This window comes from Accipiter gentilis, chromosome 5 (assembly GCF_929443795.1).
Source record: "Accipiter gentilis chromosome 5, bAccGen1.1, whole genome shotgun sequence".
NCBI classification, from domain to species: Eukaryota; Metazoa; Chordata; class Aves; order Accipitriformes; family Accipitridae; genus Astur; species Astur gentilis.
Genome location: NC_064884.1, coordinates 24,519,933 through 24,545,885, shown reverse-complemented (window position 1 = coordinate 24,545,885; position 25,953 = coordinate 24,519,933). Strand labels below are relative to the sequence as shown.

Here is a 25,953-nt window from a genome sequence, read left to right as displayed (position 1 = left end):
AGTAATTCCCAAAGAAATTTGACAATAACACAGACTCAGATCACAGTAAATTATATCACTTGGCAGCTAAAATGGAGAACTAAGTCCAGAATTGCCAACAAAACTCAAGACACACGTTTGGATATATGGAAAGCTTTGCGATTTCTAACAGAAAGAAGCCTGCACAGGCATCTTATGAGACCCATAAAGAACCTTATCAGCTGGAAAGGAGTGTGTAAATTCTGAAGATCAGATGAAAGTTTTTTGCCTTTTTTTTTTTTTTTTTTTAAATAAAAGCATTCAAAAGGAGAAGATAGAACAGACAGACCATCTGCAATGTAACCACATAAAAGACCCCTGGGCAAATCCAAACCCATTAGCAGAAGTGCTTGACAAATCTGCCAAAGAGCCAGATGCTGCTTACGGAGGAGTCTCTTTCCCTACTTGTCATCTGGATCCTCTGACTTCTGTTCCCAGAGGAGGACAACGATGACTCGTGCTCAAAGCTGTGCGTGGAGAGAGCTGAGGCACAGACTCACTCTCTGATAAGGCTACCTTAACATAAAGAGAGGAGAACAAGTCAAATATTAAAACAGTTTTAACACACATGTGTGTAATGTGTGGAAGATGCAGATGCCAGAAAACAGAAAGCAAACTTGCAATTAGTTTATTTGCATGTGATCTCTTTTTATATGGATTTTTTTGATTCATTCTATTCTTGCTTGCTACATTTTTTTTTTTCTAATGACTGATCAGGATCTAGTAGGATGGCAAAGAGGTGATTTTTGGCATGTTAAAAATAGCTAGCACAGCATACTAACTGCAGGGTGTTATTTAAATGCTTACTGACTACATAGACTGACTGATGGTATTTAAAATGTGTCTGAATAGGTTGTGAAATTTCTAGCCAGGAACTTGCACTTAAAAATATTTGAGGAAAAAAGTGATTCATTTAAAAAGTAACCTGTACCAATCCCAGAATAGGGGATTTGGATCTAAAAGGCCAGTTGTTTTAATGTCTGCATTCTTCTAGGAATCTATTCAACTGGATTTGAAGTGCAAAGTAGATGGAACCAAATACTTTTACTATTCAGACTCACCAATGGTAAAACACATTTGGAGTATCCAAGAGGTCAAAGAAGCTGGAACAGAGTCTGAATTAGTTCTCTGGTGTAGTGCTGTAATGTGATATGACAGAGCAAAAAATAGACCAAGGGAGAAAGAAAGAAAGAGAGCTCCTTCTCATTGTGATTATATGTGCCGCACTTGAAGAACCAACACTGTCATTTTATGGCTCAAAATCCAGTTCAATTTTAGGGCAAGGCTCTAAGAAACTACTGGACTAAGTAAAAACACTTGCAGGTATAATCTTAGGTTATCTTCTTTTACTCCAAAGTAGTATCTACCCTATCCAAGACATTCCCGAAGGTTCAAAAATATTAAATTCTGATTGCTACAGTAACGAATACAGAAATACATGCACTCCTTTTCCCTCCCCCTGAAATTCAGGAAGACTAGGTGTACCAAAAAGTACCATGACTTAGCAGATCAACAGGTTCAGTATAAACTAGTCAAAATGGGGGTGGGTGTGTAGGGAGGAAGAATAGAGAGGGAAAGGAAAGTATAACGAATGTTTGTCTTTTAAAGGTCAATCACTTGGCCCTTGCCCATCCACTTTGCAGAGCAGCAATATACTCACCTTACACAGAAATTAATTTCAGCCAGCCCAGTGACTGCCAGACTGACATCTTGGAATTGCTGGCAGTCCAAGGGCACTTCTCAGTGAGCTAACAAATGCTGGCTGGTCTAGAATGCAGCATGAAGAACAGACCTAAAAGTGAACTTAAATACTATCTATCTATGCAACTGGTTATAGCTCAGGTTGTATGTTGGACTACCAGTGCCCGCACCACGATCTGACAGAGGTAAGCTGTGTCACAGGCAGGCAGAGAGGACACTGTCCCACTCACCCACACTGGTATCTGATCCATCCAAAATAGATGAGTAACAACCAAGGGCACGCTAAGCCCTGGGATGGCTTCGGTCCTGCTCCCTCCATACAGCAGCTCCAGCCAGAGGAAGTGGATGGAGGAGAGTGACAATAGCCTTGCAAATGGACTCCAAATTGCATTTAACTGCTGCCATCAGCATATATGTTACATTGTGCCATCTGTTTATCCTGTAGTAAAGGCAGTGGAACATATATTATCATTTAAGCCTGGTGTAAAAATAGCTGCTGTGGTTGCCCGAGTTATGCTGTGCAACAGTACCCACGCATAAAAGGGATGATAAAGGGGACAGGAGATACTGGTGGAAGAACGGCACCGTGCACTGTACCTGTGCTCCTAACAAGTTGTTCTGAAATGCTGACTAATGGATTACGTTGATTATTTCAATGTGCTTTCAAGAATCTTTGATTATAATATTCATGTTAAATTGTCTGTACATTTTTGCTTACAGGTTGCCATTTCTGGTCGAAAGTTATTACTGTGAGGAAGTTGGTTTTAGTGTGCTTCTTATGTATGAAATTTTGGAAATTTTTGTTGTGTTCTTTTCAGTTCCTCAGTAGTCTCTTTCCTGTTTTTAGTTATTGGGGGTTGGTACTGAACTGCCATTAATACCTAATTATTGACACAGCTCCAGAGCTTCATTTTTGCAAGCTTTTCCCAGACCTTATAAAGTGCACTAACATGAATTTAGGTTGAAGCGCACTCACCATCCCATCGCCTATGATGGCAGAATATATGTAACAGTAATTCAGCATGTGTGAGGGTGGTTTTATGGCTGGGGGCTGCTAAATAACTTGCACTCTTGAGCAGGCTCAGAAATCACACGGCACTTTGGAAGTCACAATTATCTCAAAACTGTTAATTATACAAATATATGGTGTGATTACAGTCCTCCTTACAATTAACCACAAACATTCACATAGGAAAACTTCCTTCTTCTGAAGGACATGCAGAAGAAAGAATGATGAGAAGAGTTTAAAACAGAGATGGGTACACAGCAATATCCTGCCAGTCATCACCTTTCTTCATATAATAGTAGTGGGTAAGCTAGTAATTACTCAAGACAATGGAAAATTTTCACATAGATCGGTCTGGGACAGCAGAAGAGACTAGATTTATGTGTGCTGATTACAGGATACCCTGGTTCAAATTCCTGCTCCAAGAAATATGTAATAATTGTACCAGGTGGAATGGCTTTCATAACAGCCTAATGTTTAGGGCATTTACTTAACATTTTTAAGACGCAAGGCTATATACAGTGAATAAATATATAAAATATCAACTACTATTTAATGCATATATTTTCATATTTATTGAGTGAAACCTAGGAAAAAATAAGCAGTCATGAAATATTTTAAGAGGAGGTGGTTCAAGCCATTATTCAATAGGATTTTAACCATTTTGAAAATACACCTATGTCAACAGGAATGACAGCACATTTCTAAGAGGACAGCAAATAAAATAAGTCCTTTAAATTTAAATTAGTACATTCAGCATGCACTTGCACAGTATTTCATATTATCCACTCTATCTCATAAATAGGACATATTCCTACCAACAGATAACAATAAACTCAGAACTGTTAGAATAGCATGTTTCTCTCTTTCTCAGAGACCTTTATCTCATTTCCAGATGTATTAGATTTTTTTCTATTTTTAAAACAGGTTTTAAATCATTAGTGGTGGTTCGTTCTTGCATTCCAGTAGCACAAATCCATACTAGAAAGCTCTTATCTTTCATAGTACGTGATGTTAGACAAAAAGACTATGTACCTGCACTTGAGGGTAACTCCAGTATCTCCAAATTACTTTTAGTAACACTGCTGTTAAAATCTTGTTCATCCTATTTTATTTTTTTTTAATAAGGTGAGATAAATCTCCAACAAGTGTCCAAAACTTCTTGGGTTTTGCTGCTTTCATTTAGTGCAAACTCTGACCCACCACTGATTCAGGTTAATGGAACTCTTAAGATTGACATGATCTGTCTTGGGATCACGCTGAGAAATTATTACTAATATAACAGAAAATATGGTATGCCTGATTTTAACAAAAAGCCAGGAATTTGTAACAGACTGAAATATAAAAAATACATTAATTTTATTGTTAAAGCCACAGGGATCTGCTAATATAAACCATTCAAATCCTTCCCTGTGATGTCATCAGTTACCATGTGTTTGCACTCTAAATAGATTATCGTAATTTCTGTAAACATATCGTATATATTTTTAGAACTCTTTGGGGGCTTGATCCAGAGCCAACAAAAACCGACGGGCAGACAGTGACCAGCTTCAATAGTCCTCGGGTAATCAGAAGACTGAATTTCTAAAGTTAACGAATGAGAACATCAGCGTACAGCAGGCAGAGAGATACCACACAGACTGCTCTAAAAATAGGAAAGACTTGCGCTGCCTGAAAACTACATGCCTGAAAATACAACATACATAGCAAGGCAACATAGTCCTTGTAGCAACTGTCGTGCAATTGTCAGGGATGTTGTATGTCATTCAGCTACATGTATATCTGCATAGTCATCTCGCTAACTATGGTATTTTGATTGACTCCAACCGCCTAAGTGGCATGCAGACTAAATATGTGCACCAAACCTTTAATAAGTAACAGATTTGTATAAAACATTCTCTCAACTGCAAGCTAAGCCTGTGTGTCCCAGAATGTAGCCTTTATGAGAAATCATAGTCCACAACATAGTTATTTTAAAATTGGAAAATTGTGATACTTTTTTGCCAGCCACTGTCTTGACTGAGAAGTCTGGGCTTGATCCTGCCAAACATTTCTCTTAGGTGAAGTGTTTAAAACTATAGTGTCCTCACTGACATGAATGCTATATTCTGACAGACATACTATCCCTCTTGTTGACTGGATTTTTTCTTCCAGTTCCCCAAATTACTTGTGACAATCCTTCAATTTCAACTTTATTTATTCTGTCTTTCCATAGCAAATTTGTGTTGCTGTATCTGTTCCTCTTTATAGTTTGCCCCAAACTTGAGAAATACTAACAGCTAGTCACAAAGTGGTTTTTCCTGGCTAAAGAATAATCTTATTTTTGCATGTATTTCCTTCTGGAAATGAACAGTTCTGCAGAAAAGCAGAATCTGTAAAATCTAAATAAATGCTTTCAATTGCCTTTGCTCATATCGTGTATCTAGCTGGTCTTCTTGTAATAAATCAGCAGTGCAACAGGTGATTGCCAGTGGAATCTGCACGGTTGCTCAGGAGAAAAGGGATACAGTAAGCTGTTTTCACAGTCAATAGAAAGAAGATCAGATAAATGGCATCTCAGAAGTGCCTGCCTGACACACCTACTTCAGGGTGAGACGAATCTCACCATCAGAGTCTAAATCAGAGTCCTCTCAATATCTCATTTCCTCAAATGAAGCCCATTTATCACTTCATTATGATCTAGAGATTATTCAGCGGGCGATACAGTGGAGCTACACTGCTCCTGACTCAGAAAAGCATTTAAATTACCCTCTAGCCAAGATAAGCTACATATGGTTCACAGACAACAAACCCTTACCTTCTAAAAAAACTTTTAAGACATGGATGAGAAGAAAATGAGGGAGTGTAATCTGGCTAAGCAATACATATGAAAGCTTGGCAGTTTGAGCTTGCCCATTTTTGCTGCACAACCAATACCATTTACTTTGTCTATTATAATTGCTGAAACTTTAAGGTTAATTTCCATAGCTATTGCTGGCTTTTCTTGCTTGGCAGCTCAATTGTAAAGCTCCTCTTCACCATGTAACAATAAATATTTGTTGTTCATCTCTTGTACTGCAAAGGAATGGGAAGGTACTGCTGGTCTCAGTCTCCTAGGAACTGGTATGAAGAGGGTCAACTCTGTTCAGTCATGGGAAAGGCATGACAGCTTCATCACAGAATCTGTCAGATACCTGTAAAGCTAGGATTTGGGTTGAGCAGTTAGTTACCATGTTAGATCCAGTAAATATGGACAATAACATGGTATTAAAATAAAGCCAATACCTGACTGAAAGAATCAAGCATCATCATCATCATCCTGAGATAAGACTGTGAAGGTGTTGTTGAGGGAATTACTCAGTGAAAGAGAAATCTCAGGTGTATTTTAGAGTCCAATGCTGAGCATGAAACACTTTTGATGATCTGGTTGTCCAGAATATGATGCAGAAGATACATGTTATTTTCCTTTTCATTTTTGTTAAATATACAGAGGGCCATGGAAACACGGTTCAGCAATGCACTCATGCAGTCTTAGCGTAGCTCAGATACAGTTAAGTATAGTGAACAGCGTACTCACAACAGAGCCCCCAAACTGCAGAGGAAACAAACAGTTGAGTGAACTGAATGTGAAAACTGTGGTAGCTCTCACTGTCATTCAATACCATCTATTTACTTATGAATGCATTCATGACAGTAATTGTCTCTGGACATGGACATGCGCTCGACATCCTGACCAATGAAAAACCATGAGTAGGTATCAAAATGAGACCAGTGAGAAAATGTGAAAGCCTATTTCTCATTTGGAATTTTTAAGAGGGACTTTTAAGATGAAGAAACAGAAACAGGAATTCATATCTTTAAATCTTAATATGTGGTGCACTTTTAAAGCAGTGTGGGTGTGGAAGAACAGAAGAGCAATCATCTGATGAACAGCTGCAATCTATGCTAAGAGCCTCACTGAAACCCATATTAAACTGAAATATTGGAGACCTTTTTTAAACACATAAAAAAAAACCCTCTGTGCTTTTTTGGACAGCCTGTTTATCTGGCAACTGTGTCTGTGCATATGATTCAATATTTACCAGTGATCATCATCGGTGAATTTGTAGTTCAGTAATACATAGGAACAAACTTTGCCTAGCTGGTACTAATGCAATAGCTATAAAGTCTCTGATTACACTCTTCTTACAGCATCTGATAAAGTTTTAAAAGGGAGGATTTGCTTAAGAGTGGCTTCTTTTCCCTTTCTTTTGCTTTTAGAAACTAAAAAAAAGAAGTATATAAAGGAAAAGACAAGTCAGGAAGAAGGGATATAGCTTGAGATATTGGATCCACAGGTTTGTAGTAAAAATTACGCAACAAGAATGGAAAGCTTCTTACTCCATAGGGCTTAGCTTTAACTTGCCAATACAAAGATCCACTGCCCTTCTGTGAATGCACAAGTAATGTCTTTTAGATGCTACTGTGTATTTTCACAAGTTAATTTGTCAGCTAACTTTCATCCCAAGCTTACAAAGCTACTTGCCAAAATCCTCAAGTTTTCCCTTTTTCCCCCACAGATAACATCTTCACAATATAAAGATCATGGTTAAAAGAGGGAGAGTATATCAAATATATGGCCATTTTCGTTTGCCCTTCCAGGAAAAAAAAAACAACTGTCTCAGCTGTCAGAAAAATCTCCTCATTCTTCTGCAGACTCTTCTGTTCTCTGCAGAGGGTAAAAAAGCATGATTTTTTTTTTCTTATAATCAGTGGACTTTGAGGAAGCAGCACAAGACCCTGCTAAATTTCCATTTGCAGGGACTTCCTCTTCCTCCCCTCATTTCTCTCCTCCCTATTTCATCTTCCAGCCCAGAAAACCCAATATTTATTGTCAGATCTCAGTTCCTGATCTGACTTTGGTCTCAGAGTGGAATCTCTGTCAGGCCTGGTGGGAAGGGAAAGAGGATTTGGGGGTAGCAGAGATGTGTTCATCAACAGTCTGTTGTTTCAAAGAAAGAGGCTGCCCTGGGATGCGCGGCCAAACCGAACGTGCTGTAGCTGAGTGTGAGCGGGAGTCTGGGACTTGGTATTTTTCATTTTACCAGACTTCAGAACCACGCATATTCTAGTGTTTAACTCATTTCCACAGCAAGGTCTTGGGGTATGAGGCTATAAGTGTAGCTTACAAGTTTTAAGGCAACAAAATGCTCCCTTAATTAGAATTAAAATGGCTTATTTTTTATCGGTGTAAAAAGGGAGCTGATTAATAACCACAAACAAGTTAACCTTCATGCACTGCGCTAGACTTCAGCGACTCTTGTATGACATTAAATTTAATGGAGGAGCTGTTCAGCATACGCAGTATTGGTACCATTTTAAAGTATACCCATCATGTAAAAAAATTAAGAGCAATGTATGTTTATAGGCTCTGAACACAGGAACTTCTCTTCCTAAACTCGCTAGTGAATTTGATACAGGGCCAGTGTGCTGGAGCTGTCACCCATGCATGTTACCCCTGTCTCATCCAGACCTACGGTGCAACAGTTGGCAAGTCCCAACCATTTACTGCCTCTGCCTCACACACCAACAGCTCCAGAAAGCAGTAAGCATTTTGCATGACAGGATGGCTATCCAGACTTGCAGGGTGAATTTGATTTTTATTACAAAATTGTGCAGAAAGAACGCCATAATGTTGATGCAGCCACAATACCAACATGATTAGGTATAATACCACCATTCAGGTATAATATCTAAACATTTGGGGATAAAAGGAAGTATTCACAACAAATTCATAGGTATTTGGCAAAATAACTCCCAAGAAACTTTGACGGAATTTGTAAGACAAAGTTGTTTGTGAATCAAAATTTGTGACAGAGATACTGAAGAGTCATGCATGTTTCCTTTTGTGTTTACAACTCACCTATCCACCACGACTTCAACTCTTAACTACAGTTCCCTCTCCATCTGTGCAGTTTACCTGTCTGTTGAGATAACAACCATTTTCTATAAATAAATGCTGGCAAGGTTGATTATTACTGCATGTATAGTGGATACTTCTGGAAAGCATTTTTTTAGGTGCTCCATGGGTTAGTAAATTCCCTTAAAAAAAATTTACTAGTCACATCTACAGTTTGAATGTTCTTTGTAAAAGACAAACCAAGGCCAAGCAAGACAAAGAATCTGCTGATACACACATGTCACTCCAAGAATTCTCCTGACAAAGTTCCCACACCCAATTTAATTACTTCCCTACTGTAAAAACACTTTCCATCTGCATTTATTGTAATAGTTTCAAATCCAAAACCAACAGACTATAAAGCTAGCTAAATAAATGAATGATATTGGCCTTAGGTCCCAAGCCAGGAGCTATTCTGTAAGGCTATGTGACTCCAGCATTCATTTTTATGCTGATGTTTCATTTTATGTGCAATGTTTTCACTTAAGCCTTGTTTGGAGAAGAATTACCTTGCTCCAGGCTTTAAAGTTTTCTGTGCCGTGCGGTGCCCTCTAGCACAGCTCCAGTCCACAGTCTGTCAGAGATTCCCCTGCAAGACCAAAGTCGCATCGCGAATACAGATTCGACCAAAAAATCCTGCTTCAGGCTGTATACACAGCACTGCACACGCTCAGGCCAGGAACATTAATTCCAACTATATCTGATATATCCTCAAACTGAGGCCGCAGAGCTCAAAATGAAAAGCATTTTTGTTTGAAAATGCACCTTAAAAAAAAGATACTACCAGGTTTAGCCTCCAGATTGACTGTTTGTAACATGGGTTCCCTTTTGCACTTGGGAGGAAAAAAGTATCCTATTCCTCAGACTTGGTAAGAAGAATTGAACTACAGCTCATAAGAAATTTCCTGATGTGCAGAGGTAATGACAGTGCATTGTATTTTGTGTCCGCAGGTTCGTTGCAATATCACACCGATGAAACGACATCAGATTATGGACTTCATAATTTTTAAAGACTTGAGATATAACAGTCTCATTTGGACAAGCAAGACACTTAAAACTATGCACATGCACAAGTGTTTTGCCAAGTTGGGATTCTCCATGCTGTCAAAGTACTTTATAATAAATTTTAATCCAAAGCAGCAGCACAGCAGATACATTTTTCATTTAGAAGTTATTAAACAAGGACTGAAGGGCAAAACATGCCTCCACTGAAGTCCAGGGCAAAACTGCTATGGACTTTACTGGAAGCATATTTGGACATTGAATTTTGTATTCCCTTATATGCATTCAGCTCTTACCAAAGTAAATGAAAGGATGTATTAACAACTGACGTGAGCTAATGAAAGAAATTAAGATGGTGCACAGCACAGCTCAAGCCACAGATACTATATTGGCCTTGGATATTGCAGGTGACCCCAAGAGGATCCTGCTGCAACAGTGGCACAAAGACATAGTTAAGGGTGGGACTGGGGGGGGGAACCTTGAATTACTTTGCTTTTCTGAGTTTTACTCACAATGTTAATGTGTCGTCAGGTTTGTTTTGTGGCTGTTCCCTCACAATTAAAGCTTCTGAGTTTTTGTGAAACTGAAATAGGTCTTCTAAACAGAAGCAAGGCAATGGTAGTCAAAAAGCACTGCAAACCACCAAAACCTGAAGGAAATCATCCACTGTAGCTCAACAGTTTACTAATCAACAGGAAGATGTATTCTTAATGGCACATCTAAAACAATTACTACTTCACCTGCTCAAAATTATCCATACACGTATATATGTGTGCAAAACATGGAAGTTAAATCCATTTTGTTTTTCCTATGTACATGAAATTAGAAAAGACTGTGTTTGAAAAGTTTCTTTTTAAAGAATGTATGGCCTCCTCCCAACTTATGAACACAGTGGTATGTTTTTCATAGGTGAAAACAGAGAAGTTTTGATAAAGGTGAATTTTTCCCAAATAAAGATTGAATTGCCCACGCTGAAGATAAACTGTATTATCAATAAACTTCAAGACTCAGGTGTGCAGAAAAGGGATAAACGAAGAAACTGAGATTTGATTACAGAGATTTCCCTATGCTATTTAATAGTTTGGTTTTTTTAAATTGAGGATGACAATTCAGTGTTATGGCACCATCTAAACTCAACAACCTAGATGCTAGCCTGCATCTTTAACTGGGAAAAGGAAAAAAACCCTTCCAGAGTGAAAACCATTAAAACCGATCCAACCATTCATTCTTTGCAAAACATCGTCTCTCATGCTCTGATGCTACGTGTCCGCAGCACAGCTCCGACTTGCGCCCCGCCACCGCGCCGCAGTCAGTCGGTGTTTGTCCTCTGGTACCGTACCTGGGATTCTGCGGCTCTGAACCATCTGACTCTGGACACGGTTTCTTTACCTGCAAAAGCAAAAGAGTGACAGTTACCCTCACTTGAAACACAACTTCCTCGCTCACGGTTCACGCACTTACAGTGCTTAAAGTGGATCCAGCTCTGCTCAACATGATCTCTATAAAATACTTCCCGCATTTTACAGCAGCAGTATGCAGTACTAAACAGTGTGTTTCATTATTATCCCACGAACAGCTGCCAACTGCACTTCCCCAGGCTCCATTAGTATGTAAAATGTTCAGCTAAAATACCTTGGGAGTAGTCTAACTAGGAACAAAGAAACCAAAGAACCAGGTTCCCCACTTGGAAACGAGAAAGCCATACTGTTCTCAGCGCGGTAAAGAAATGTTTTCCCAATTGATGCTGCTTCTGTTTCCTGCTAAAGCTCACAATAATAAACACCAGATTCTGGGGCAAAGCGCAGCGTTAGCTAAATAATTCAGACATTAATTTTCATTTTGTGAATCTGCTAACTGTATGTTAACTGTATTTTCCTAATGCATCAATGAACACATACACCGTTTTCACTCATATTTGCAATATGTAATTACATAAAAGGTATTTCAACTTCCAGTTTAATCTTCGCAATACATTGCTGTAGGCTAATTAAAGGTGAAAAAATCAGTCACTTGCAAATAAAAATAGAAAACTTCTACTTCAGACTAGGTATCTCCTTGGGATCTTCAGGATTTCCTGCAAAAATTTAATTGTACCTTCTGGTAATCTAAATTTCTTGTACTTTCAGCAGAGAAAAAACCATTTTGCTCACTTGTGTGCTAATGCAGAATCCAGGGCTGTGGGAGGCTGTGTGGGAGGTTTCAAAACTCCATTTTTAAAGCCACCTAGAAACATCATAGTCACTCAGACTCACTTGATGTGACTGACACAATACAAAGAACATTCCCACTACAACCAGCAATTGTTCAATGACGGTTTTCAGGAATACCTTGCAACAAGACATTCTTCTTTACTTTTTTGCTACTATAAAAGCTCTTCGGGAAAAAATAGTGACTGTGACTTGCTTCTGTTGAAGTCATTGGCAAAATACTCGCTGACACCAACAGAAAAAGGATTAGGCTAATGCTAAGTATTTTCCCTAAATACCTTAACTGAATGCCATGCAGCATCACTCACAGATGTCTAAGTACAAGCACGGTTCTGTAGAGGGTCATTTTTATTCTTCATTTGCATTCTAGACACTGAAAAATCAAAACGGTTGCATACATGGGTTATTCATAGAAATCAGATTTCAGTAGCAATAATGAAAATTTCCCCATGACAGTAACTTTAAACTGTCTTTATTGTAACAGATGTCATCCGAAACACTAAAAAAGTAGCAAACACAACTGATCTTCTAAATATTATGTTTTGCTTGATTTTACTGCAAAACTTCTATCAACCTATCTGGTTATTCAGTTTCATCACCACTAATTTTCCTCCTCTTGGATTCTTTCTTTGCTGTTCCTACTGTGCTACTCCAGGGACTTGGTAGACACGGTGTATCACAGAGATGTGGGATGGTGCAGCAGCTCAGCATGAGAGAGAGTGAAGGCTCATGTAAACCCAAAACTCACAGGCATAAACATTCAGATGCAAACATCATTGCTATAATGTTCACTACATTGTTATTGAAGTAACATTATATCTGAAATACAGTAAAATACTTCAGATAGATAGAAGCACGTGATGAAGTCCCAAGAAAATGCTCACGATGTGCATTAATACACAAACAAGAGAAACAGTCATTCAAATTAGTGTACTGAGTGTCAAGACCACAGTCAACTGTTCAAAAAATAAACTCAGAATCATTCAAAGACACTGATATTGAAACAGCTCTTCCTCGAGAAGAACTTGTACTTTCAGAAGCAGATTGTCTCAACTGAGTTACAGAAGGACTTGGCCAGAAAAAAGAATCTTTTCATTTTACATTTAAAAAAAAAAAAAAATTAAAAATACTACATACTTAAAATTATAAAATAGAATTATGAAATATAAAAAAATAAAAATAATATAATGTAATTAAAATTATTTAAAAATATAAATACTTCTAATTTATTTAAATCCTAGTAAACCTCCTTTTTCTTTGTCTCTTTAGCTTATATTCACTTCCAGCTATTTTTGCTATCTCCTTGCTGTTAAATTTACTGTCATTTATACACTATCCTTTCCAATTCCTTTGCTGTTCATGTGGTTGCCACCAGTGGCACTGTCTGTCACATTTCCATTGGGGCTCAGATCTCACTCCCCAGGTCAGGAAAGTTCAACCACTGACTTTAACCAGTTGCTGGAGAGTCTGACAGTCACCTAGCACACCCCAACACCCTGATTTTGCAAAGTGATGGCAGGTCCTGTGGTGGGCAATTACCACAGCAGCCCAAAGATAATTCAAACGTACACTAATGCTATTGTAGGGATTGGCGCTCGGAAGATCTCGCGATGTACGGAAAGAGAAGGGTTAAAGGAGGCGGGATGACCGACAGACAGTATATAAGGGCGTGACGCAGTTGAATAAACGCCATTTGCAGCATCCTCATATTGGTGTCAGTGCTCTGTGGCCCAGGGTATGGTGGACCCTGTGCCGAGTCCCACGGGGTGATCAGACGAATGTCTACATGCTATCTGAGCACTTTTAACATACACAGTATATTAAGAGCCCTGGTTTTCCTGGGCAGGGGTGAGAAGTGCTTCTTCCCCCAGTTAAGCAATAGCTGTGTACTCACAGAGTTGTCCTACCCCTGCTCTCACTACTGCTGAATCTTGCTTTGACTAACAATACAAAGTAATTGAAATGGCTGAAAGACTATGCTTTACCTTTACGGTGAACAGAAAAAACCTGACAAATTTTGGTATACCTTGAAAGGGAGTAGCAGAAAAGCCACAGACAAATTATATCAATAAGACTCACCTCCTGTGAGACGCAACAAACTTGCAGGAAAAAAAGTTAGTATTTTGTATTCGAGAATAGTGCGATGAAAACAAAATATTTTTTAAAATAAGAAACATTCAGGTTTTCAGCTTGGTATATATATGATGGAGTTCATCTATGATCATTCTATGAGGAAATGTGCAGCATAAGCACACCATATAAACTTATCTTTTCCTCTGAGACTAAATGTAAACTTCATTATGTATCTTCAGGCTCCCTCTTTGAGAGAAAAGATTTAATAAATAAAAATGTTATTTCTTAAAGGAGGAATAGGCATGTGATTTTTCTTTCAAGTGGCCATATGGAACGAACACCATTTCTCTTTAAGGCTACTCAAGTAGCAAAACACATTTTGTTATTCATAACATTATGCCACCCTTGAAGGCGAACAGAAAATCACTGTGAAAACTTTCCATCAAAGACTAAATATTATTTCCTTTGTCTTCATCTGCACTGTTTTCCCTCCTAATCTGCCTTGCTGACTGTTTTCAAAATAATTAACTTTCACTGACACCACATTTATTTACATTCTCATGCTATAAAAAGAACCTTTTTCTTTACTCTTGCTCTGTTTTCCTTTTTTGCCCCCTGTGTTTACACAGGTTTTCTCACCATTTTAGTTATATGCATGTTGAGAATCATTCACAAGAGTGGTAAGATACCAGTTCCAGTTGGGTTTGAATTTTGTCCGAAACTGTACTGAAATCTCCTACCCTGGCTGCCTACTGCAAAATGTTTGCAATATTTCAGCTAAAAATCCTTAAATCCAAATTTTTGAGAAAACATGCTGTTGTGTTCATATATTAAAAGTTACTATGTTGCTGAGCGGCTTTAGCGCCTGCAAGTTTGGAAGCAGAATCCCAAAACTGGAAGTGGGAGGAATGCAAGGTGTACCGGTACCCAGGAATCATCATCTCTCTGAAATGGTGCCGAAATTTCTTTCAGTATATAAGCTTCTAAAAGCCCAGTTTTCACACCGTTAGTGGACTCCTGTTGTAATCTGGCTCCTGAGTTTCTGAAGACCTTATCTGCATCAAATACTCTCCATCTCAAAGCTGCTGGCGCCAAGTAGGATTTAGGATTACTTCTCCTGAGTGCCAGGAGCCCCTGTGACATCAGGAAAGGGACTGATATTAGCAAAACTGTCCCCGTGGAAGAGTACTGAGGCTGGCTGGGATAGCACAGCACAGCACAGTTTGCGCTCCTCTCCTCTAATTCAATTTGGGACTACCACCACAAACATAAGCCTGAGCATTCATCAGACGTCTGTGAAACTCACCAGTAAAGTCTTTAGTGACCAGTTTGCCCAGAGTAATAGGCTAGTTCTGCTACACCAGCTGCACTGCAGAGCTAATTAATGATCCAAGCTGGGAAACTATACTTTGAACTTACAAGGTGGTGTGTAAATGTTATGTTTATCCAGAAAAATGAAGGTCTAATTTGACTCAAATTGGGGAAAAAATAGTCAACATTTCATAAAATTTCTGCCTTCATCTCTGCCTTGGTTCATCAGATTTCAAATATGAACACTGTTATAAATGTCTGATACTATGAGAGCACTGTGAAAGAAAGATGCATTTATTAAGCACTGAAGAACTTTGATTAAGGTATATGAGAAATATTACATGACAAATGATTTTATATTAAGTATGGACTTCGGATGCCTCATGTTCAACAACTATAGACTGAGGAACACAAAAAGAAAAATCTGACTACACATTCACTGAAAAAAGGAGACATCCCCTGGAAATCCTAGTATGTCATGTAATAAGATCTGCACCATAATGCATAAGAGACTGGATTTCCACAGGCCATATTAATTCTGGCATTTCCTTGCTTCTGATATTTTCCTTTGCAACATTAACATCCTTTTAACATGATTTTATTGGATGTCATTACACTAGATGTTAAACCATGAACTGGTCCTACTCTACGAGGTGTTCTCACACACGCTCGTGGTATTAAACTTATAATGCACCACAGGTGAGAAATCCCTTCTAACACTTAAAATAGGCACAGCTGAAAAATCTTGCAACATCAGCAGTAAATTATTCTGGCAATGAATCTGCTGAGCTCCCTCATGTACTGCATCAAATATGGCCTTGAGCATCCCTCCCAAATTGGTAGGCATGCAACAGGGCTGAGTTAGAGCCTGCAATGCTTTGGGTCTGGAGGAAGCAGCTCTGCATGGTGGAGCTACGGAAGCTCCAACATCAAGGAGATGAGAATGAAGAGGGAAAAGTACTTTTTGCAGACCCAAAGACATCTCAAAGCACATCTGCGTGCTTGCTCAGCCTGTGCTAATGCCACTTCTGATTGGTCTGGAGTGTGGGCAGAGCAAGTGCACTTCTACTGCCCGGATGCCTCCCTACAACAAATGACCCCAGTGAAAGCTCACCAGCTTCTACTCAGTCTCCAGGGAAGGGACCATGTCTGTGGAAGAGCCCCAAGAGAGGACGGGGCATTCAGGGGAACAATTTGATGGAAATATAGGAGAAGAATATGGCTCAGGATGTCTGTGACACTGCTATGAGAATGAATAGTAAAGAAAAGTAGCTTCTCCTTTAAAGATTTTTTAGATGCTGACTTTGACACTGTTTACATGTAGATTTATAACCATCTTGACAACAAAATCCTTAGCACAGAGACTGTCTGTACAATGCCTACCATAGCAAAGATTTCCTTTGCTACCATGGCACCCTTCATTGCTACCATAAAACAGATAATGACATTATCTTGACCTACAAAAACAGGGCAAGGGCTAGCTTAAAGATACAATGCTGGGATTTAGTAACAAATTGTAGCCATTCTGAAAAAAAATATGCTTTCAAACTGATTTAAAAAAAAAAAACGCAAATATTATTGAGAATGAAGCACTTTTTCGGTGGCTAAACTCAAATCATACTATAGCTATGTATGTCCTATGAAGACAAAACCTCAGTGAAGCTTCTGCAAAAATAAACAGAAATGCTGAAGACACCTAGAGAAAGATCGGGAAAGAATTCTGAATAACCCCAAATTCTGAACTGAATTTTTCACAGTAAATCACTGTTATGCTACACTTTCATAGGCCTCATAAGGGTTTCAGTTACTTGAACCTAATAATAATAATAAAAGTATATAATAAAAATATGTATAAACAGTTTGTATGAAAATGTAATATGAAATGAAATTTAAATGTATATGAAAATGTAATACTATATATTTACTCACCATCAAGTTTTAAGTAGGTTTCTGACTTAGTTAAAAACCCAAACACTGATGCTACTGTTGAGTGAAAGACCTTGAAGCAGTAGAAAATTGATTTTTTCCCGTGATTTTCCACAGTGTAGAGACTGTACATGTCTGTATTTTAACTGAATCACATCCTGAAGTAGATTTATCATATCTCAGCAGATCTGAAAATATAAGTTCTAATTGCAATGGAAGAATGAGGAAAAACATGCGATATGAATCAACTTAATTTCAAATTCACTTTTTTTTTTTTTTTTAAACTAAAGTCTATATGAGATCGTCCTCAGTGAAAACAAGTTTTCTGCTCATCACCTAAACTAGGTTCAGCTATTCAATAGTCTCTTCCATTTTCTTAGTAATGAAATTGTTACAGTCAACTAAAATTGACAACTCTAATCAAAACAGATCCAGTTTTGAATATGCTGAACTTTTTATTTTTTAATGAAAGTGAAGTGAAAATTATTGAAAAGTTTTGAGTACGGAAGCAGACTGCTAAGGCTGATCTTTGTATTTATGTAGCGCAGCAGATGAGACTTCATATTTAAAGACATCAGATATGTTTCCATGCCTCTAGGAATGGCAGGAATAAGAACATTGTGGATACTGGGGGCGGGCTTCAAACATGTAGCACAGTGCAGGGGTGAGAGGAAGGGATGGGAACAGGGGAAGCCATTGCTGTTCCACCGTTGCTTCTGTTTTCCATGTAAACCATTCCTAAGATAGACATGTTCATGATGAAATGTATCATTGCTACCCCCCTGCCTCCCCCACCTCTCCCCAGACTAATACAGTAGTAACTCTGGTCTGCAACACTTAACCTGGTGTCCATCTAACTTGCAATGAAAAACAATCCAGAGGGGAAACATCTAGCATCAAATACCTGCAGTTTAGGCACCTAGATCTATCTAGGCTTGTCACCCTAGGCTTCCTTTACATCTATCAGAAAGATACAGATGAATTTCACCTGACCTAGAGTAGTCATCTGTTTCAGACGGAGAGGAATTTTTGCCAAGAACATGAATAGCTGAGTGGTGAATAACGGCTGCTACTCTCCACTGACTGCTGAAGAGGATAGGTAGTGGGGAAAACACCGGGGAAATGGAGCGGTGCTGCCAGAGCGTGTGGGAGTGCCCACTGTCCCCACACAGCCTGTGTGTCTGATCACATCCTCCATGAAATCCTCTTTGTCTGCAACACTCACTACAGCAATGAAGAGAGATGGCTCCTGCTAAAGTTTCATGCTTTAGAGCCCCAGCTTCTTTGAACCAGCCAGTGACTCTAATCATTTTAAGAAGGAGCTATCGTTTACAAAGCATACCCTAATCTGCTAAATGCTTCCACTTTTTGAGATGACACTCTTCCTCACTCCCACAACGTTTTACGTTTTCTGTATACACCTCTGCAGAGAACAGTGTGGATGAAACTGTGACAGCAACCAGCCTACAGACAGGCAAAGAGGCTGCAGAGCAGCGCTGCCTTTCCCCTAGATCTTGTTTCACCAGGCTGGCACGATGAGCAGCGACACACTAGAGCCCTTGCTGGTGTGCACAGTACATAGACGGTAAAGTAAATAGGGATTTAATCAATCCAGGTGAATGCCTTTTTCGTACTTACAAGGAGACCATAATGCTTGCTTCCACCAGGAATGCTGCACGGTCTTATCATTGACACAAGCCTTTGTGCTACTTAAATCAGAAAGCATTATCCAATATAAAACTGTGTTTCTGTTGAACAGTTTTACAGAAGGAGGTGTCATTAAGGTGTATTTATGACATAAATTGATAAAATCTGAGACAACTTTAACTCCTCAATTTTCTCATTCGTATGCTGTCTTTGGGGTGAAAACTTTCCTTCCTTGGTACTTTCTTGCTAGTGGAAGGATTTCCTATGTGTTTGTTTTTGCAGCGTAATTAATGGGTTCACTCAGTTCAGAGCTCTAAGCTTCTTTCAAGTCTTTTATACCTGCAAACATTTTTAAAACACATTTTAAATTGCCTTTGGCACAAGTGCGCTTTAAAAAATATCCGAGGGTGTGACAGTCAAGTCATAATTTAAATGATTGGAACCTGTAAAGTACTATCTCTTCTACATTTTGAAATGCATTTATACATGCACTGTGGGAAAAAAAATGGCATTCTTTTTTTCTTTTTGTTTGTTTGTGTAAGATGAAAGAAGGAAATATGCCTGCCTTTAACTGGTGGGGCAGGCAGGGCAAATGCCACACCACAATAGCACTTTTTGTCTCAGCCTGGGTTACCTAATAGCTCAGAGCTCACAGAACACTTTCCCCAGCCCTGCTGGGAGGATGGACCATCAGGCTGGCTCCCTTCCCAGACAGAATGAAAGAAAGAAAGAAAGAAAGAAAGAAAAAGAAAGAAAGAAAGAAAAAGAGAAAAGGAGCTAGCTCCCCATTCAGCAGTTGCAAAGGCAGGGAAGCTCCACCAGCCTAGAGCTCATTTATTGTCATGTCAGATTGAGGAAGAAATACTAAAGCACTAGCACTGGAAAACTCTCATTCTCTTTTTTCTCTCTCACATTCCTTCTCTCTCTCTTCCTCCTTCTCTCTCTCCTTTTTTTGAAAAACACTGAAGACAAGCCTGCGGCCTTTTTTTGCCTTGTCAAATCAGCAGCATGTCTCAGTGCAGCTGAATCTTCAAGTATAACCTTGGTGCCTCCCAGTATCTCCAAACTGGAAATCGGCTAGAAGATACTGTTCTTAATCTAGACATGGAAAAAGTGTTTTCTGTTTTTACTCCAGTTATGGTCCCATGATCTCCCCCAGATTGTGCGATCACACCATTTTTATTAGTTTTATATGTTTGCTTTTCAAATCTCAGCATTCCCAGAGATCATTGATCTCTTTTCAGGAGAAAAGCATACTGAGATGCAGGAAAAGAGCCACACTGTGCAATGCTTTCTAGATTTAATCTTGTGATTCCCCAACTCCACAGAAATATCATAAGCAAACTAGGTGTATCAAAACTGCTTGGGAGTTATCACTTAATATTCAAAGGAATAGCGAGTCATCTCCCATTATATGCATAAAATTCAGTGCCCCCTCAGAAAACCTGAACTTATTTTCTTTCCTCCTGCTTTTCAAAACTAACCAGGGCCAACAAACGCAAAGAAAAAAAAGTAAACTTTGAAGCTGAAATTTAAAGCAATGAAAGTCAGGAAGTTCAAAAGTTAATGTTCCTATGGCTGTGTTAACTTGGCCATGTTGCAAATACATCATGCAAATACTTCAAGCTATTTTGTTAAAGGCATATAGTACTGTGCCATAAAGAATAATAAAACATGCTGTTTTCTTTTCATGTGGAAACCATCTTGTATGAGCAACAGTACAGTGTATTTCTACTGCTAATGCTGATTTCTCTACCACAAGTCAAGTATCTCTGCCACAAGGCGCTTCTCTGTTCCGAAGATGCTGGTGCCTCATTGGGATCTAGCTTTCCCTTAGCTCACCCAACAGCTTACATACTGACTTCCCCAGTAACAAAGGCCAACTCTTCTCCTGAGTATTCTGACTCACCAGAAAATAATCTGTCTTTCCCCCTTAAGATCAAAGAACACTTGTCCCAGCCTTTCTATCCCTCACTTAAAGGAAATTTAAACAAATGGCCTTGTCGATCATCTCATCCTTTCTATTCTTCATTATCCTGGTTTCTACCTAGGAGCATATTGATGCCCAAGAGCAGTAAACAACATGATCACGCATCCATCAAATACTCATCCTCACCACAGATGATGAAAAACATATATGTAAAATATTTTGTTTTAGCAGAGAAGACCTTTTTCTCTCCCTAGACTCTTTTGTTTGTCTTCTGTATTTTTAATATACGTATTCTATGTGCTAAGGTTAAAGGAGATCAGCCACCCAAAATGTGCCTTACTCTTGGCCAACAGTCTTCTGTTTCTCAGCTCCACTGAGAGTTCACTCCCTGGTGCTGGGCCAGCCTTGAGAAAGAAACGTCTACACCACCACCAGCTTCACCATCCTCTCTGTCTCGGAGGAGCGTACTCTTCAGCTGCATTCTTCATCCAAGAGCTAAAGGGACTTTAAAGACAAGGATTGTGGCTTTGAACTGTATTTAAAAGTTCAGGAAATGGCATTGAGGGGAAAAAACCCACAGATCTAATGTGTTCACAATACACTGATTTGATGTGAGCTTTGTACTAATTAGTTTTCAAGCATCAAAGTCTTCATAAAGTCCAGCCCATTTAAGAATGAATGAATACCTGATTCATATCACAGTCTGATAGCGCAAGACAGAATAGTTTGGGTACATTGAAAGCATTGTATGTGGATTCAGCTACACGACAACGTGGTTCATCAATGATCTAAAGAAAATTCCTAGCTTGATACTCGAATTATACAAGATCACATGGTAGACATAAGCTCTGCCAAGGGTAGCCACTTGTTCACCAGTACCACTTTTTCTCTTGCTCCGATACACTTACATCCAACTTTTCTTCACTGTTGGTCTTATCGCAAGCTTATAGAACTATAGCTATATGAGCCAGATGTAATGGTAGGAGATCAGTGTATATTACCTGCAGTGTCTGACAGCACAATCTATGCTGTGTGACCAGTCCAGCACATGCATGTCATACAGAAGCAGAAGAAATGTTGATCCTTGTAGATGTCCTTCAGAAAAGGAGAAAAACTAGTGATGTAATGCAGCTTTTCAGTACAATTTTTAATGCATATCTATTAAGAAGGACTCAGGTCACTTCTGTGTGTTCTTGGTCCCTCTTCACTCTCAGGAGAGATGACAGTATTCGATGGACAGTGTGGTATGCAACAGAGAGTACCAGAAAGATGAGAAAATGTAACTGACCGTTACTCACAGATCAAAAAAGATCACCTGACTTCTTTATTAAGGCAATTCAGTTGCACATTCTGACCTGAATTCAGGTATATGTGACCATATAACTGTATATGGTCTCAAATGTCAACTTCAATTAAATGACCTTGCAACTGGCCATTGGGCAGTTTTGCTGTGATTGGGCTCAGGAAAGGAGAGGGTGACTGTAGTTGCAGGCAAGGATCACTGCAGACTGTTGGCTTCTTCAGCTCCAGTTGAACTCCAGCATGTTTGACAGTAAAAAAAAAGGAAAAATACTGCTCTAAACGTTGATTATTTTTCTCAGAAAGGATACCAGTTATTCACGGCTTTCCTTCACAACCCTGAAAGGCAAGAGTACCTCCATTTTGAGCACATCTACTGAAATCTGGGAATGCAAACAGACTGCTCATGACTAACTGCAGTAACTGCAGAAAATGATCCCGTCCTGCCTAGGTTTGCATGGGCTTCCACTGGTGCCTTCACCTTGCTTCAACAGCAGTGAGGGTAACAGCAACAGCTAATGGAGGCTATGTTGTATCCAGGCCTTTAGCAAAAGGCATTCCCTGAGCCAAAGTCGTTGAGCTTGAGACAAGTCTACAAAGATTTAAGCTTAAGTCTGAATAGGAACATGGTGGTCGGGCCCATTATCTTCAATGAAACGATTCAGAATAAAGAAGGTAAGTATGGGAATATGCCTTTGTAGGACGGGAGGCTCAATTAATGCCAAAAAGCAACAGGTGGACGGAGCAAGAAGACAGGTTGGAGGGAGGGTGAACAAGGTAATATGAGCAGGTAATATGAACACAATTTTATCTCAGCACCTGCCTACCCATTATCAGCTGGCAGAGTCCTGTAGGCATTGTGGAAGATGGGAATTAAATGAAGACCATGTTAAAACAGTATTAAGATAAAATAAAATAAAATATAAAATATAATGAAACCCAAACCCAACAAAAACCACTGTTCTGCTATTCTGTGGTAGTTTTTCTCCTGGTAGTAGATCAGAGATATTCAGTCATAAATACCTGACTTTTGAACAGAAAATATCTGTGAATCTGAACGCGAACAAATAATTTGGTCTATGAAAATAGTCCAAGCTGAAGTCATCAGTTAATTGTACAACAGTAGTACTTATTGTACAATGCACTGAGGCTATTCCAATTAAAACCACCTACTTAAAATGTATACAAATGACTATGTTACAAATTAAAAACAAAAGCGTGTTCAAAATTGGAAAAAAAGTGGAAGTAGGAGAAGGTAATAGGCATCTGCACATCACATTCACCTTGAAAATTACCAAGTATATCGCCTGTACATTTACAGTGAACAGCTGTCCTTTTTCTTCAGTTTCATACATTTCTGTTCTTCCTCATTACTGAAGCTAATTTGTTTAGCATTGTAGCAATAATTTCTAGCAGCTGTTGTAACATTAATAAACTACATCAGATAACCAAAAACTTTGGCAACCTACTTCTGTTAGAGTAAAGATGCAAAAAATTCTTTGTAGCTCAAACTACTTGCCGGTCAAAATAAAATAATCAGTTCTTTATGGCCCATATGTTGTCTAACTCATGAAAAAATAATTTGTTAGAGGAAAGATAAGATGACACACAATGTTGCAGCATAAAATCTCTCAAACAGGTGGATATAATCTAAAGACCTATTCACATGAATTTATATCGTCATGCAACCAAATTTAGTTTGTTTCTGGTTAGTTTAGTTTCAGTGCCTCTAGAACACTTCAATAAAAGTGAAGAAAATGCTGCTAAGAAATGAGTCTTTTCATTTTAAATGCTAGAAAAAAAAAGAATAATGATTTATCAGAGGCAAACTACAGATAAAATAATTTTTAACAAGGACACAAGAAAAGATAACACACAAGTACGCATAGTTACTACATGCCAAACCTTATTTAGACTGACTACTTTTTATAAATATAATTTACATGTAATTATTCAAATAGTAATATACAGGTAAACTCCAGGAATATTTACAACACAGCATTCATTAAAAATCTGATTAATATCATAGTGTTAAAATGTCATTCAGGGAAATTAATCAGAAAAGGATAAAAGATTAATTTTATCTATACACAGGTATACAACATATGCTTGCTTGTATACTAGTAACAACAGCCACAATTAGAAAGCACACTAAAAATATTTACCATTCTTTTTTTCATTTGCTTTATGCTATAGTTCTTAACACTAGCGAGAATAGCTGTATTTACAGTATAAAGTATGTAAATAAATCTCAAACCATCATCTAATAATGTATTTTTCATTATTAGTCAATGGGGACAACATCAGAGGTAGCATAGCTCTTAAAATGCCACAAGAAAGAACCACTTGATAGATCATATTTCAGCTCACATATAAGTCACTTTGCCTCTTTTTTTCAGGCTTGAAAATCCGACTGGTTTATGCTAGTATCCTACTTTAGCATATCCAAATAATTTTTCATATTTTTTCATTTATACTGCTATATTGAAATATATAATTTTAAAATATTTTAAAGTATATTTTACTTTTTGAAATGTTCTATAAACAAAATAGTTGAATTGGCTTTCCAGAAGCAATTAATTAACTGGTTGTGTTTTTTTTTCAAATTCATACCCTTTTGTTTATATTTGCAGTCCTCCAGGAAATTCTTTAACCAACAGGCAGTTACTTGGAATAAGGTGTTCTTCCAGTTTATTTTGAATGGTTTTATACACACATCTCAAGCATTACTTAAAAAAGTTTAGGAAAATGTAACATCGAAGATTCTCTAAACTCTGAATGCATTCAGAACAACAACAAAAAGGAGACAGCTTCATAGTGAGGGATGAATTCCATCTACCAAGGTCAACGGTCAGCAATAACAATAAAGTATATTGCTACGCATCTGCAGTCCTTTCTCCCACAGCCTTTTCAGGCATATTCGGTGGAAAGAGTGCATGTGTTTTCCTCCCTCTCAGGCAAACAAGCAAGTGTCCTTTGTCTCTGGGTTTAACATGCCAAGCCTCCCGCATCTTTCGACCCCCCTCCCTTCTCTCCTGTCTCCCCAACCTGATCCTGGAATGTTTTGGCCATGAGGTTAAGAAAGATTCCCCCATTTATCACAATCTGCCAAGCACAACAGGGTCACAGTCCCAGCCCCAGTCCTACCGCTTAACTAATCCAGCCTCGGCACAGGCATGAAACTTCAAAGATTTTTTGCCACAGGCAAAAATTAGTCCTTATTTGCTTTAAAATCCAAGTATCAATCAAGTTAAACTGTGCTTCAGTGGAGCTAACGTTTTGAACGTTCAGAGCAACGTGTACATTTGCTTCTTAGCTGTAACTCTAATTGAATGCAGAGCTCACCTGGAATAGCACTACAAGTACTTTAAGTACAGCAAAAATCTAATCATGAGATAATTCATTTTATCCAGGACAAAACTCTTGATTAAAAGATCTGTTCAAACATGCATGCAAACACACAAGACTATGTTTTTGTGCATGTGTGCAAATAAATATATATAATACATACAGAATCTCTGTTTATGTGAAATCACTTCAGATTATTTTACCTGCCAAAGGTTTTATTATGAGTTATACGAGATGATGAGCCACAGTTATATAATAGTAAAGCTCAGTTAATGACTTTTAAATATTCCTGAAATGAATTTTGAAGAACAATTACAGATTTACTATGAACACACAGAGAACTTTGCTTCACGATTTAGGAAGCAAATCTTCAGTTAAGTCTAGCTAAAATAATATGTAAATTCTACTATTCTGGGATACTGCCTACCACCTTCTGTTCAACCCAATGCAAACAATAAAATAATTATGCTTTTTAAACCAATCCAGGTTTTTAATGTATATTTCTAACTGCATCCTTGTGGGGCTAAAATGGGATTAATTTTAAAATTAGCTTTTAAAAAGATCTTCA

At 38.3% G+C, this 25,953-nt stretch overlaps 1 protein-coding gene across 15 annotated transcripts in view; it reads right to left on the bottom strand.

Moving 5' to 3' along the window:
• The window catches only part of EYA4 (EYA transcriptional coactivator and phosphatase 4), a 157,614-nt gene that overhangs the window by 64,796 nt on the left and 66,865 nt on the right, over window positions 1-25,953 (bottom strand). For 14 of the 15 annotated variants that reach the window (XM_049800753.1, XM_049800751.1, XM_049800755.1 and 11 more), the window contains one exon: window positions 10,984-11,033. The exons of the other annotated variant lie outside the window; for it this stretch is intronic. In XM_049800753.1, the coding sequence (XP_049656710.1) occupies window positions 10,984-11,033 (50 nt within the window). The remainder of the gene's footprint in view (window positions 1-10,983; window positions 11,034-25,953) is intronic. 15 annotated transcript variants of the gene reach the window in all.